This window comes from Sander lucioperca, chromosome 14 (assembly GCF_008315115.2).
Source record: "Sander lucioperca isolate FBNREF2018 chromosome 14, SLUC_FBN_1.2, whole genome shotgun sequence".
NCBI lineage: Eukaryota > Metazoa > Chordata > Actinopteri > Perciformes > Percidae > Sander > Sander lucioperca.
Genome location: NC_050186.1, coordinates 25,069,207 through 25,082,645, shown reverse-complemented (window position 1 = coordinate 25,082,645; position 13,439 = coordinate 25,069,207). Strand labels below are relative to the sequence as shown.

The 13,439-nt window shown below is 42.5% G+C and overlaps 1 protein-coding gene across 11 annotated transcripts in view; it reads right to left on the bottom strand.

The window, feature by feature from the left end:
- grin1a (glutamate receptor, ionotropic, N-methyl D-aspartate 1a) overlaps nucleotides 1–4,460 on the bottom strand; it is a 39,960-nt gene extending 35,500 nt beyond the window's left edge. For 4 of the 11 annotated variants that reach the window (XM_031277408.2, XM_035991808.1, XM_035991809.1 and 1 more), the window contains exons 1-2: nucleotides 3,697–4,460; nucleotides 122–256 (exon numbers count right to left, since the gene is read on the bottom strand). In XM_031277408.2, coding sequence (XP_031133268.1) covers nucleotides 122–256; nucleotides 3,697–3,945 — 384 coding nt within the window. In that variant the 5' untranslated portion in view covers nucleotides 3,946–4,460. The remainder of the gene's footprint in view (nucleotides 1–121; nucleotides 257–3,696) is intronic. The other 7 variants (XR_004895091.1, XM_031277403.2, XM_031277405.2 and 4 more) reach the window with 5 other exon arrangements.
- Nucleotides 4,461–13,439: the final 8,979 nt, after the last annotated feature.

Here is a 13,439-nt window from a genome sequence, read left to right as displayed (position 1 = left end):
ATAGGACGTTTTAATCTAGGAAGCCTTTGAAGCCGCCCCAGGGGAGCGCCTTACTCCATCGCTCTCTTCCTGTTTTTCTCTCCATCTATCTCTCTTTACATCTCTCCCATCCATCGCTCACCTTGTCTGAGTAGATGGACATGCGGGTGGTGAGGCCCACCACGGGGATGCGGTAGAAGCCTGCAGTGTATGAGACAGGCGTTGGAGTCAGGTGGTCATTGGACTGGGGAGGGTGACTCACCAGGATAGCATAGACCTGCAGAGGCACGGAAAAAAAACACTTTGTCATTCTGTCATTGGACCGATTGGTAACACCACTAGGCATACTCTGATAAAGAATTAAGTCTTAAAAGGCATCCTTTTTTTCTTATATTGGTTTAATTTTTGCAGGCAATATACCACAAACATAATCATATATAAAGATTCTTTACACAAAACATATACAGAAACATACATATGGGAAGTTGCTAAATCTCCATTATCCTTCTTAGTAAATCAAATAAAGCTAAATTCTTACACTGCTGGTATCACGCAAATATGACAACTGTGATATGTCTGCTGCATATCTTGATGTAGGCTGTAACAACAGCAGGACAAGATGCACACATGACTCCATTCATTTATTAACATACGAAAACAGCAACTGCTATGCACACTTACAAGGGTGACTGTATAATATTTACATTATGAAAAGTTCATTTCAGCATAGAGATCAGTTAACGCTAAAACCAGGGTTGGGTGAGCGGCAGGGCAAAAAGTGCGATGTGGGCCCCTTTTAAGCCCCCAGTGTTCCCCAACTTAGTTTGGTTGTAAGTAATCTAGGATCCCATCGGCTATCAGTCTGACAGTGACTTAGCCTCTCTTAGAACAATCCCCATCCCCATCCATCAATTCCCTTTTAGCCTCTGGGGACAACGGCCAATATTTTGGGGGTTCCAGTGTAGCCAGCAGATATCCGGATAACAGATATCTGATTCAGATTCAGAAATATATAATAATCCCAGAGTGGCAATTGATTTTTACAGTCTATCCCATCCATGTAATAATCTGGGCCAAGACGTCCTCTTCCATGCAGCGGTCATTGTTTACAGTCCAATTAGCACTTTAAGACACAAGAATAGAGTAGGAGTTGAGAGACGGCGTCTATGACCGGATTGTTTCACAAGCAGCCAGTTTACACCCAGGTAACAGTTGAAAACCACAACGATGGCTTGTGTAAGGATTTTTCAAAGGCAGTTATGTAGTCCAACTTTGAAAGCAATTTGTTTCTTTTATTACATGAGTGGAATGTTTCTACACACAATACACAAACATTGATACTTTTTGTAGGTTTTTTTTAGGCGCAGACGGCATTTCAGCTACTATAAATGCAATTGTTTTTTAAAGCTAATGAAGAGCTAAATCGTCATCAGACAATAGCTGATGGGTTCCAAGATTGCATTTTGGCCAATGCGTTTCGCCTCTTTTGCTCTCCACCAAACTGTTTACCTGCATGTAGTCTGGCATTGCCGGACCATACTCCAGCACGGTGTCAGCACTGGAGTCAATACTACTCAGACTACAAACGGACTAAAGACCAGACCGCATCCGACACCAAAAATCTTTGTTCTGTTACCTACAGATTCTGCATTCATAGAGATTAGGTTATAAATGGAATAAATGCAAACATATTTAAGAATATACACTGTGTAGACATGGCCCTTTTAAGACAGAGCCTCGAGATTAGGTACAAATGCAGGAGTCACTTTAATTGTTTACAATCAAATCGAATGATCACAAACTGACTGCCACACTGAATGTAGGGCATCTGGGGCATCTGTCTGCTTCGCCTAATCTGTAATCCAGCCTCGGCTGAAACATCTGTTTTTCTACATAAAGTTGAATTAATTGTGTGCGCACTTTACAATACAACAGTGTCATCTTTTAGAGGGTGCAACTGCTGCTCTAAAATGTTGTATAACAGGTTAAAAATAACATTTTGGAGCCGTGAATATTTACATAAATTGTAGTCAGTGACATACCATCTATAAAAAAAAAGAAGCAGATAAGCATAGACCTCTTTTCCTTTGTTCAAAATGTCTTCACTGTGTGGGCTGGCAGACTAGTCTAATAGTAATTTGTGGTTGGTTGGTTGAGTTTTATCCGTATATACCAACAAAAAAAAAAGAAGAAGCTCAGCCTTAAGAAATGCCTCGGGGATGTGAAGGAAGATGAATAAAGTTGGCATGACTGTGCAGGCATGGATTACTGGATATGAGCAGTCCGTATGGTTGGGTCAAAAATGAGGTCTATCTTCCAAGCACTGCTCGCAGGCATCCACTCCTCCATCTGCCACAGACTTCCCTTCTCAGTTACTGTTTTCGCCTACAAGCCAATCTCTGAATCCGATGAAACCTTCCATTGACCTTCGGTCTCCAATCAGGTGTGATGTCTGTCTAATTTACAGGAGAGATGTGTGTAGAGAGAGAACTGAACCACTGTTTGAGTAATCTGTACAGTCTAATAGCATGGATTGCACTCTAATGCTTTGGATGAACACGTGACAGGAGACTGGGTGCGACAGTATTATTTTACAAGCCTGTATCAATTAGAGTCATTACACTAAGCAGAGGAGCAAGGACATGAAAGCAGCATTCAAGCTGTGGGTGGGTTTTTTTTTTTTTTCCCGCATGAAGCCTCATTATGTGTGTGAGAGAGATAGGAGCGAGAGCGAGAAGGACTTCATGCCCCGACATGCTGTGACATAACGTTGGCGCTTTTTAAAAGCCACGGGGAGCATCACATGAGAGGATGCTTCAATGTTCTAACAACTCTCACACGCACTCATCATGTATTACTTATGAAAGGTGTTTTGTTTGTTCTGTAGATCTGCAGCACATTTGGCATGAATCTTTCTGCCTTGCCGTATGTACACAGTTTGAACAGGAATCTCATACTTCTAAAAAGAGTTAATGTAACCACCGCATCAACGTACGGACTGCAGTGAGTGAGTGATCCACCGATGACCAACACACACTACAGAAACTGTCTGCAGCCATGTCATCCCCCTCTTGCTGAAATGCTATCATGCAGCACACACGCATTGTACGCCAAGTTGTTATTTGTAAAGGACGTATTGCCAATTTTCACTCCTCACTGGCTCCTTTGCAGTTCAGTAGATGTGCAGCTGTGTGTCATGAAACGTACAGTTGCCCCCTCATCCGAGTTATGCCCCAAAACCAAAGCCTATTTCTGGATGTCTGAAAAAAAAACAGATGGGGTATGTGGGGGGGGGGTTCACTGTAATAGACAACAGACCCAACAGAGAGAGGACAGTCACACTGCTTTGAGTGACCACAGATGATGAGGACGAATAGTGTAGGCTATGGGCTGAGTTCTTCTAGTGTTAGTAATGGAGAAATTGGAGAAATAGACAAGTGTTTAGTCATTCAGAGCTCAAGACTGATGATGATCGAGGCATAACAACCAATCTGGTCTTTCACACACACTTCAGTGGCACTTGAGTGAGATAACACGTCATGTTCCTGAAAGAACCAACTTTCTCTTGCCAAACACTTTGATGTAACTCGCAGTAAACCCGTTTTACAGATACGTGGAGGTGTGCATGGGTCATATAGTACAGTATATGCGCTATATGATTCAGAGGATATTTTTAGCTTGATTTAGCGCCCATGCAGAGGTGGAAATGAACTCTACCTGACTGGAGATGAGGTCCTCGCAGACGGAGAGAGCCATCTGGATGGCGTTGGGTTTGTGCGTTACGGAGATAGCGGTCAACTTGAATTTATCCCTGCCGTAGACCTGGTTGGCCTGGGTCACGGCATCTTTAAAGACCTGCTCGTATCTCTTCTGGCTCAGCACAGCCCCGATGTTCACGATCTTCGGCTCGCAGCCGGCCCGCGCGCAGGAGCACGAGAAGAGCACCGCCAGCAGAAACAGACGCATCGTGTGGACCACCAAACAGCACAGCACAGCCCGGTCGCTTTTCTCCCCGGTGGCGGGTCGGCTCGAACAGCTTCTGGACGGCAGCACGGCGCAGCCAGTTACTGCAGACACGATCCAGGTGGGCGGTGTGAGCCGGGCAGGGAGGGAGGCCAAAAAAGGAGACGAAAAAAAAAAAAAAAAGAAAAAAAAAAGGAGGTGGATTTATGTGCAATGCGGAGGAATGTGCATGCTCATATTAGGAGCAGGCTGTCAACCAGGGACATCCAAACCGCATTGTCCATCCCCTTTTTTTTTGTCTCCTCTGAAGAACTGCTCAAACCTCCTAAGGGTTTTTGTAGAAAGAGTTAAACCATTGTCCAAGCCTCCAGACGGCTTCCTCTCCGGGCTGTGTATCGCTTCTTCCTGCCGCTGCTCCGTACCAACTGATCACCCCGATGCGGCTGCTCTCTCCGGGCTGAGCGGCTGCTGTCCTTGGTGCTGACAGCTGTGCATGCGCGCCGCGGTGGTACTGCGCGCTCCCGCTGTATCTGCTCCCCACTCTGGGTTTTGCGCGTTGGCGTGCTACTGCTGCTCTGATGCTGAAGATGGTGATGATGCGGGAGTAGAAGCTGATCGTATGAAAAATATAGCCTAAACGTAGTTCGAAATCCACTAGACCACCACGCTAGTCATAACAGGACATGAATCAATGAGGGAAGCGCACATGTTGCACAGGTTGCATTCCTGCAGGGCGTGGATAGAGATTAATATGTGGGCTTTGTTAATGCGGGTGATTTATGACAACCTTGTGGTTTTGATTGCAATAGTGGAGATGGAGGGAGCAGGGGGTTTCAGGTCAGAGTTCAGTCATGGACAGGGCTTTGATGGGACTTAGCCTATTTTCCTCCAAACTGCAAGGAGAGTCACATTTGTCGCGTGGCCCTCTCGAAAAGTGGACCAACCTCCTTGGACAGCTCATTAACCACGGAGCATGTCAGAGCCGTGAATGAAGCCGAGCGTATGTGTGTGTGTGTGTGTGTGTGTGTGTGTGTGTGTGTGTGTGTGTGTGTGTGTGTGTGTGTGTGTGTGTGTGTGTGTGTGTGTTTGGACTCGGAGTAGCCTAAGATCCGCCGGTGTTGTGGATGTTGTGTAATCTCTGACCCAGCGCTTTGGAGCGTTTTAGTAGCCTAACTGTAGGGAGCATCCCTGAAGCGAGATACACGAGCAGAATCAACCTCCTTGTTACCTTGGAAACAAGTTTTTATTATTTATTTATTTTTTTTTTTTTTTTTACAACACACGCACAAAAGGAGGAAATATTCCCTGACAAGCCGGCAGTGAGTTTATTCATCAGAGCATCAAAAAAAATGACATTAACAAAAAGAACATGCACACAAAAATGAAAAAAGATTAGAAGACTTATAGCCAGAGAGAGTCATTGTACGAACTTAAACAGCCGTATCATTTCATTTTGATTATTAATAGTCAAGTATTTGAATTGTTTTTGTCCCAAGGGAGGTTTGCGTTGCTTGTTTATTCCTATTGGAAAAGGTGTTTTGGAAATGAGGCCAATATAAAATCATTGAACAGTGTTCTAAATTATACATCACAACACTGTGTGGTGTCTCTCTGTGTTGCAGTGAGCTGATAAATTAATCACGAGGCTGAAGAAATCAACAGTCATCAGCTGCTGGCTGCTGGCCTCCATAATGAGCCTGTCTCAAATATGATTTAGTAAGGTTTTTTGTTGTTGCTGTTCATAACTTAAGACAAGGAGAATTAACGTGCACTGTTTAACTAAATAGGTTTATGGGCAGCTGGCTAAATAATTCCTGCAAGAAAACCAGCTAAGACGGAGTTGTATTTAACAGAAAGCCTGTATTTTGAAAGCATTGACGCCAATTGTGTAGTTAAAACACCAGAGCAGATGCTAAATAAGTGAAGGGGACACAGCAGGACTCTGGCAAATACTTTATTGTCCACACTAAGCTAGCTATCTGAACACCATCATTCCCATTTTCAATTCAATTCTGTATACTAGACTTGATTTTTCAGATCCATGGTCCAAAAAAAAAACTATAATAAAAAACATTAAGCCTTGTTTTTGATTTTTTTTAAAAGATTATTTCAGCCAGATATGACTTTCTCAAAACATAAATGAACATTGAATCCGTCAGTTTCACTGAAACCTAAAAAAAGTGTTTTTCTACTGCAACAAAACATTAAAAACAACATGAAAAGAAACCATGATCCCTATACTAACTCTCAACATTAACAAATAAATAACAGACTGGAATCAGAGAAAGAAAATCCACTAAAGGCAACACAACAATGTTATAGTTTCAAAGCAAACGAACATTAAGTATCTATATTTCAGAACAATCTTAAAGCAACATGTGGAGAACAGAAAATTAGTACACATTTTTGCAGAAACTGAGGCTGGTTGGTCTGATTGGATCCAGGATTTTGACACACAGTGTCCCTCTGGAGCTCAGCCTGGATAGATTTACTTCCAAAGGCTCTTTGAAACAAAAGCTGAGATAACCTGAAGCCACAGAACACACTGCCGCCAAAATGCCCGACAGGAGGAGACAAGGCCCTGCCACCGTCAAACCGCAGAAAAGACCAAGTGAAAAAATAATGGTGTTGAACAGAGCGCCTAATGACTTCCCTCCCAGCCTCTGCGTGACTGCCACAGCCAGTTTGTAAACTGACCATTTATTGGATGTTCCCTTACAGCGTGCTGGCCTCTTATTAAAAGGAGGTTAGGAAGCCTTCCTCTAAATCTCTCCTCCTGCCCACCACTCACACATCAATAAAGCTAGACCAATCTGCTCTGCAGCCATTATATAAGCAGTTTGCTGGAAGGAGCAACACAACACAAGACTCCTCCGTCAGACTGCACAGCACAGCAGGCAGTGTAGAACGCAAAGATTATTGCAGGCTTTTCAACTTAAGTATGCACACATACATGGACACACTCTCTGAGTTCACACTTTGAGCTGCCGCCCACACATACAGTGTGCGCAGACTCACACACCGCCCACACAGTCCTCTGCAAGGCTAGAAGAAGAGAGTTTGCGCGTGTATGTTTTTAAACTGCTGTTGAACAATGTCTTATTACCATCACGCTGTATATTTGTTTGTTTTTTTAGCCAAGGCAAATTCATTGAAATAGCACAATGAGGCAGTTTCAAAGTGCTTTACAAACACATAAATGTTATTGAAAATAAATAAGCTTTCAGAGTGAATAAGAGAAAATGTGAGCACATATTCAGAAACAATGCTGACATAAAATCATTTTGGTAAAGTGCTTTAATGTCAGTGTGTGGAGCCCCTAAACTGACAAAATGTAGCTAAACTTTAACCAGGCAATTCAAAAATATAAAAAGGAATACACCAACAAATGTTATGGTTATTCAAATCATCAAAATGGAATGTAAAAAAACAAAAGGTTCTTTACTTTTCCTGACTACTTATCATCCTATTTTCCTTTTTTGGTCTTGGCACAAATGTAATCATTTATCTATTCCCTATTTTCCTGACACAGCATTTCCCATTTTCTTCAAAACATTCCCATTTTCAAGATGTCGAGATGGTAACCCCCTAGATTTGCGGAATCTACGAAAGTTCTCACGAGACTCGTTGCCTGAGGACCTAGCCTAACCTTAACCATTCGAGGTCAATGTCTAACCTTAACCATCTAACCTTAAACAACCATCTCCTGAGACTTTCACAAATCTTGGGTTACCATCTGGATACTTCAAGAGGACTGTGGTGAGCTGGCTTACTGGGAATTAAGCTCAGCGTAAGTTCCTTCAGGAAGACTGCTATGCTTCGCATTTCTCTCTCTTCCAACCCAATCAGCTGCATTGTCATCAGCTGAATGTGGGCGTTTACGCTTTCAGTTAAACCAACCAGATTTTGCCACAATCTCTGTGAGCTATTGCGTTGTTGCATCCAAACTTGAAATCTGTCTACTCTTTGCTGCTGTCAGTTGTCATTTCAGGCTAAATCGATGTGACCCTCCTCCACCCCGTTCACCTCATCATTCCTAGCACCCAGGGTTCCTCCATCAGAAGCCCAGCTTCACATCACATCTATCCAGATCTTCAGGCTTCCTTTATCCCTTCATCACCTCCACCAGTGCCTAGAACCCCATCGGGGGGATATTCCTATATATCCACGGCCTCTATACCCCTTATCATTCAACATTGCGATGGAGTCTAATCGCCAAAGTCTCTAAAGGCCCTGACACACCAAGTCGACAGCCGGGGACGAGTGGGGACGACAGTCGACTGTGGCGTTGCCTCTCGTCGTCCCTCGCTGTCTTTGTCTTGGCCAAAAATTAGCACTGGAACACAGCACAGAGACTACAGCCGACGGCCAAGTACCAAGTACGTTGTGCGCCTGCGTGAGGGGAAATAATTCTCCATGCCAGCAGGCGCCGGTAATCTATTCCTCCTTCAACAAGGGAAACCGGATAACATTGCTATGATCTGCAACAAACAGCGTTTGCTCAATCAGCAGCAGAACCGAACAGAGCCTACGGTCCCTCTGCTTCACTCCCCGCCGGGAAGACACCACACACTGGGAGGTGGCTAACCAGACTGTGCCTCTCCCGGTCTGTCATCTATTCTCTCGACAAATAAGTCTCCCTACAGTGGGAGCGGAGGGACCGAACGGCCCGCTGCTGGCTCGTTAGTTAACATTAGCTTGCTAATTTCACCCACCCAACATGCCTTCATCATACACTGGTTACAGAAAATTTGCCAAACAAAATTGTCACTCATCTGGTTTTAGAAGAAACATTGGAATGCCATTTTGACCCGTTTTGAAAGCTCTTATGTGTTTCGGATTGATCAGATGAGATGACAAATGAAAGGAGCCATGTGCGTGCGCCTGTCACAGTCATTTGTTTTGTTTTCCCTCACTCTCGTTTTCAAGTTGAACAGCCAATCAGATGAATTGGCTGTTCAGCAGATGACCGCCGATGCAACATCGGCCGAAAAAAGGCAGACGAAGGCCGGCGCTTGGCGACGGTGCGGGACACACCGCACAAACTAGGCCGGACGGTCAGCTTGGTGTGTCAGGGCCTTAACATATCAACCTATCATGCACCATGTTCATTAAACATATTTTCACTCTTAAATGAAGTCTCTCCTGATTGAAATACCGTTACCTAAACAAACTATACTCCATCTTTTTCAGCTTTTTTCATCTGAAGCTAACTTTCCTCATTAAGCTACTACACCAGCCAGCGAGTGCACGGACACAAAATCTCCCATATGTGCACTGGCTGTTTACTGCTGTAGCCCTTTACTGTGTGTAAATATCTAGGGATTTGGCTCAATGAATCATTGACATTTAAACATCATATTGAAAATCCCATCACCAAACTGCGGCAAAAACTCAGATGTTTGTATAGAAACAGTCCTAGGTTATGGTGATATAATCTACAGGTTTTTGTTCACATTAGTCACAAATGCATGAAAAAATAGGGTCCAGGTTGAAAAATACCAGATTTCTCTATATTTCACTTCATTTTTTTTTTTTATTTTTTTTTATTGAGTGTTAAAAAGTGCCTTTAATTGAAGAATCACCCATGTATGAAACACAAAGTGGGAGCGACGGGGAGGAAAGAACAGACAGAGCATGTCACACTTGAACTCCTACATGCTTTAGTGCTTAGCAAGACAGCAGCGTGTTTGTCTGCAAACTGCATGTCTTCAGCTCCTCATATTGCTTTTGTGTCAGATGAGAGCATATTTCAGAACATTTTGCTCTGACCTGAACACGTCCAAGTTGAATTGTGTGAAGAGACGTACCATGAATACATATGTGTGTCACTTTAATGCATGGAGCAGCATTTAGCATGGAGCTGATGTCCATGGTTGTTGGACGCTCACATTATCTGATCGAGGTGGGGAGCTAAACAGGTCATGCTGTGCATTGTCAGTGCGTTGACACAAACGGAGTCTTGCAAATGGATTTTCCTTAATGAGTCATCTCAGATGGATGCTTGCCCATCTGATGTGTTTCTCATGTAGAGTGAAGTCCTTGCATAAATTATAGATGTGTGAGCTCCCTCAGTGCTCGCTTGCTTGCTTGTCCCGATGCCAAGCTGAAGTATTCCTGCTGCAGAGAACACAAAGACTCTTACGGACTTTAGATTCCAGTTAACATACTGCAAAGCCTTGTCTGGGGCTGCAGGCCTGATCAATATGGATCAATGTCTAGTTTCACATTAGAGAGGCCTGTCAGATCCAAATTCTGGCTTCAGTAATTGAGACGACCGAGTCAGGGGAGAATTAGGATTCGATCTCAGGGAAACAGGCGTACGTGTTATTAAAGGGATTTAAATACATACTCATTACATGATGTTCTTGTTGTGCAGCTCACCATTTTGAAACACAATAATAATATCTCTGTATCAGTGTGCCCAAGGAAAGATTGCTGTGCATTTTCTATACTTTATAGTAGTAGTACTTTATAAGTGATATGAGTGATGTATTTTTGAAAACCAAGTCTTGGCTGTCACCTTTGCCTTATCTCTGGCATTAGACTTTAAAGCCAGTTTGTGTGTGTTTCTATGTCAACTTCATTAAAAATGCCCAACACGAAAATCTCCACAAACTGATTTTTCTACATTTACATATCACTTTAACATGGTTACCTAATAAATAATTTAATATTACATTTATATATAGATATTTTTGAAACCCATACAACTTTGGTCTGCTGTTATTTTCCTTGTATTAGGACACATTTGTTAAAGCTGACCACATTAATGTATTTATATATTTGTTGGCCATTTGGAAAATGTTAAATTTGTATTCTCTATAATTTAACTTGCAATATCATCTGAAATATGTAGCTATGGCAACAGTTACAGTGTAAAACATGATAAATCCATTTATATTCTGATTTCTTGAGGTGAGAGAGACTCCTTTGAAAATGGCTCAACATTGGAACCTTATTTTATATATCCCTGTTATGGACAAGCATGACATGGTTGGTATCAATGGATTCCTTAGACCGTTACCAAATATATTCACTAGCTCGCCGACGGGTTTAAGCAGCGCTTAATAACATTTCAGACTGCCAATTCCATACAAAGACCAGGTAAAGCCCATGTTACAGGGCTGACTTTAAGCTAAGTTAGCATCGCTGTTCAAGCTGTACAAGAAGGTGAACGTTAGCATGCTACAAAAAGTAGCAAACTGTCACTGCCGCTAAAACAACATAAAGCAAATTGCAAATGCACTGCAACAATGATGCTGAAAACATAAATGTAATTTTTTTGACGACAAAGTCCTAATAATATCAACTTACCCGGAGGAACGTCAAGTAGATTCTGCCAAGCGTCTCTGAAACATTTGACAAGGCTTCTTCGTAGTCTTCATGTAGTTTAACAGCGGTTGGCATCTATAAGTGTTGCATTACCGCCATCTACTGGAGGGCGCTGGGATCGTCACTTGAGACACAAATTGTTTGTGACAACAACGGCGCGGAAAACTGTCTCAAAAGTACCTACACAAATAGAAGGAGATTTACAAATATATTTACATTGAAAAATACTAAGTTAATTTACAAAATGATGAAATACGAGTTACAAATTAGACGCACGGACACAGATACGCATTTGCGGATACAAATCGCTCTTCATTCATTTGTGCATTGTGTTTCACAAGTCACAAATTAGAGGCACAGATACAACACAGATTTACGAATACAAATCGCTCTGTATTCATTTGTGAATTGTGTTTTACAAGTTGCAAATACTTATGAGACTGTTTTAGCACCATACATTTGGGGGCAACGGGGCAGGCTGAAAACAACTTTGACTTATAGTCACCTTTAAAGTTGTACATGTAATGGCGAGCAAATGTATAATTAATTTGTCTCCATAAGTCGTGTTTCTGTCCACCTCATGAATGTAAATGCAATACTCACTTAATATTTAATCTGTTTTTGGGTGAAATCCTGAAATCCGCCGCATGACACGGGCCGGGTTTCTCAGAGGACCACCCTTACATATCGCGTCATCCAGCGGATCTCGACCGCTCTGAACTCTGTGCACACTGCCATGACACAGAGCTGGATTTAAATCAGCAAAATATCTCTTTAAGGTGAAGCTGTCTGTTGCTACTGGAAACAAAACGAGAGTGTAGTAGTGTAGTGAAGTTGCCGGTGTTGTGTAGAAGTCTGTTCCCCATCAATATGTGTTTCCCCCTACCTAAACCCACAGTCTGTAGCTAAAATTAACAGTCTATGCCTAAACCAAACCTTATCCCTAACCATAATTGTGGATGGGGGCGGGGGAACAGTTTGACGCAACACCAGGAAATCAAAGGATCCAAACTAGACAAAAAGCCTCTGAGTCAGTGGTCATTTGGGTTTGTCACTGAGTGACTCCTTTCAAATGAATATAAAACATAAAAACATATTGATCAATGATGTCGCCAGTGTCGTATATGACGCCAAACTTCATGTTTTACGTCATATTTAATATCTCCAGATCAATACAATGCAGAGACTTACTTTGTTGTTGTTGTTTAGAAGCAGACGTGCAGCGTTTCAATGAGGTCCTCCATGCGATTGCAATGCGATTGCAGGCCATCCAGAAGTTTTTTTAATCCATCATGGAATAACAGTGTCTTTGTAAAATAAATGACTAATTATGAATCCATCCAAAATTAAGTCACATAATCTCCCATTTCTCCACAACGCTTCAACCTAGCCTCGTTCTGTGTTTTTAGCTTGATAGCTAACACCAGGGCCTTTCCAAAGAGGGCTTCAGTTCGGTCGTAGCCTTTCGAGAACTTAAGTAGCCTAAAAAGACTTTGCACAAGAACGATAAAAACTATTTGGTCAACTTTTTGTTTGAAAGGCCATCTTTTACTGTTACCGCCATCTTGGCTGACCTTTTTCACAGCAGACATTTTTGACTTGTCATAGTAGGAAAAACAAAGCTGAAATTGATAACCTTAACGATGGCTCAATTCCATCAAGTGTCCCAGTAAGTTATTTCAGTGAGTCAGCATGCACCATACCAGGGCCTCTCCTAAGTGGAATGCAGCCACCATTAATGATTTTGAAAACACCTGTGCTTTTCCTACTATGACATGTCAACATGTCTGCTGTGTTGGTCTTGACTGATGATGGCTGTGTGGACCAATCACACAAGGATATGTCAGTATAGACAGGGAGCTTGCCCAGCCAATATATAACCCTAACCTGATACAAGCAGGAGGGCCTTGTAGGCAGACACAGGCAGGATCAGGGGCATGTTCAATCTCAAAAAAACGATTTGCTACGGTTTCCTGGTTGAACGACATGTTTCCTTGCAACGGTGTGAAACTGGCTTTGAGTTATGTTTTCTCTCATGTTAATTGACTGTGTCACAGGTGATACCCAATCAGCAGAGACGTGTCTGTAAACTCGTGGTACTAAAACGGCAAAACAGTGTGTTTAACGCACCCTGTTACAGTTTAAAAAAACGTGATGCTACG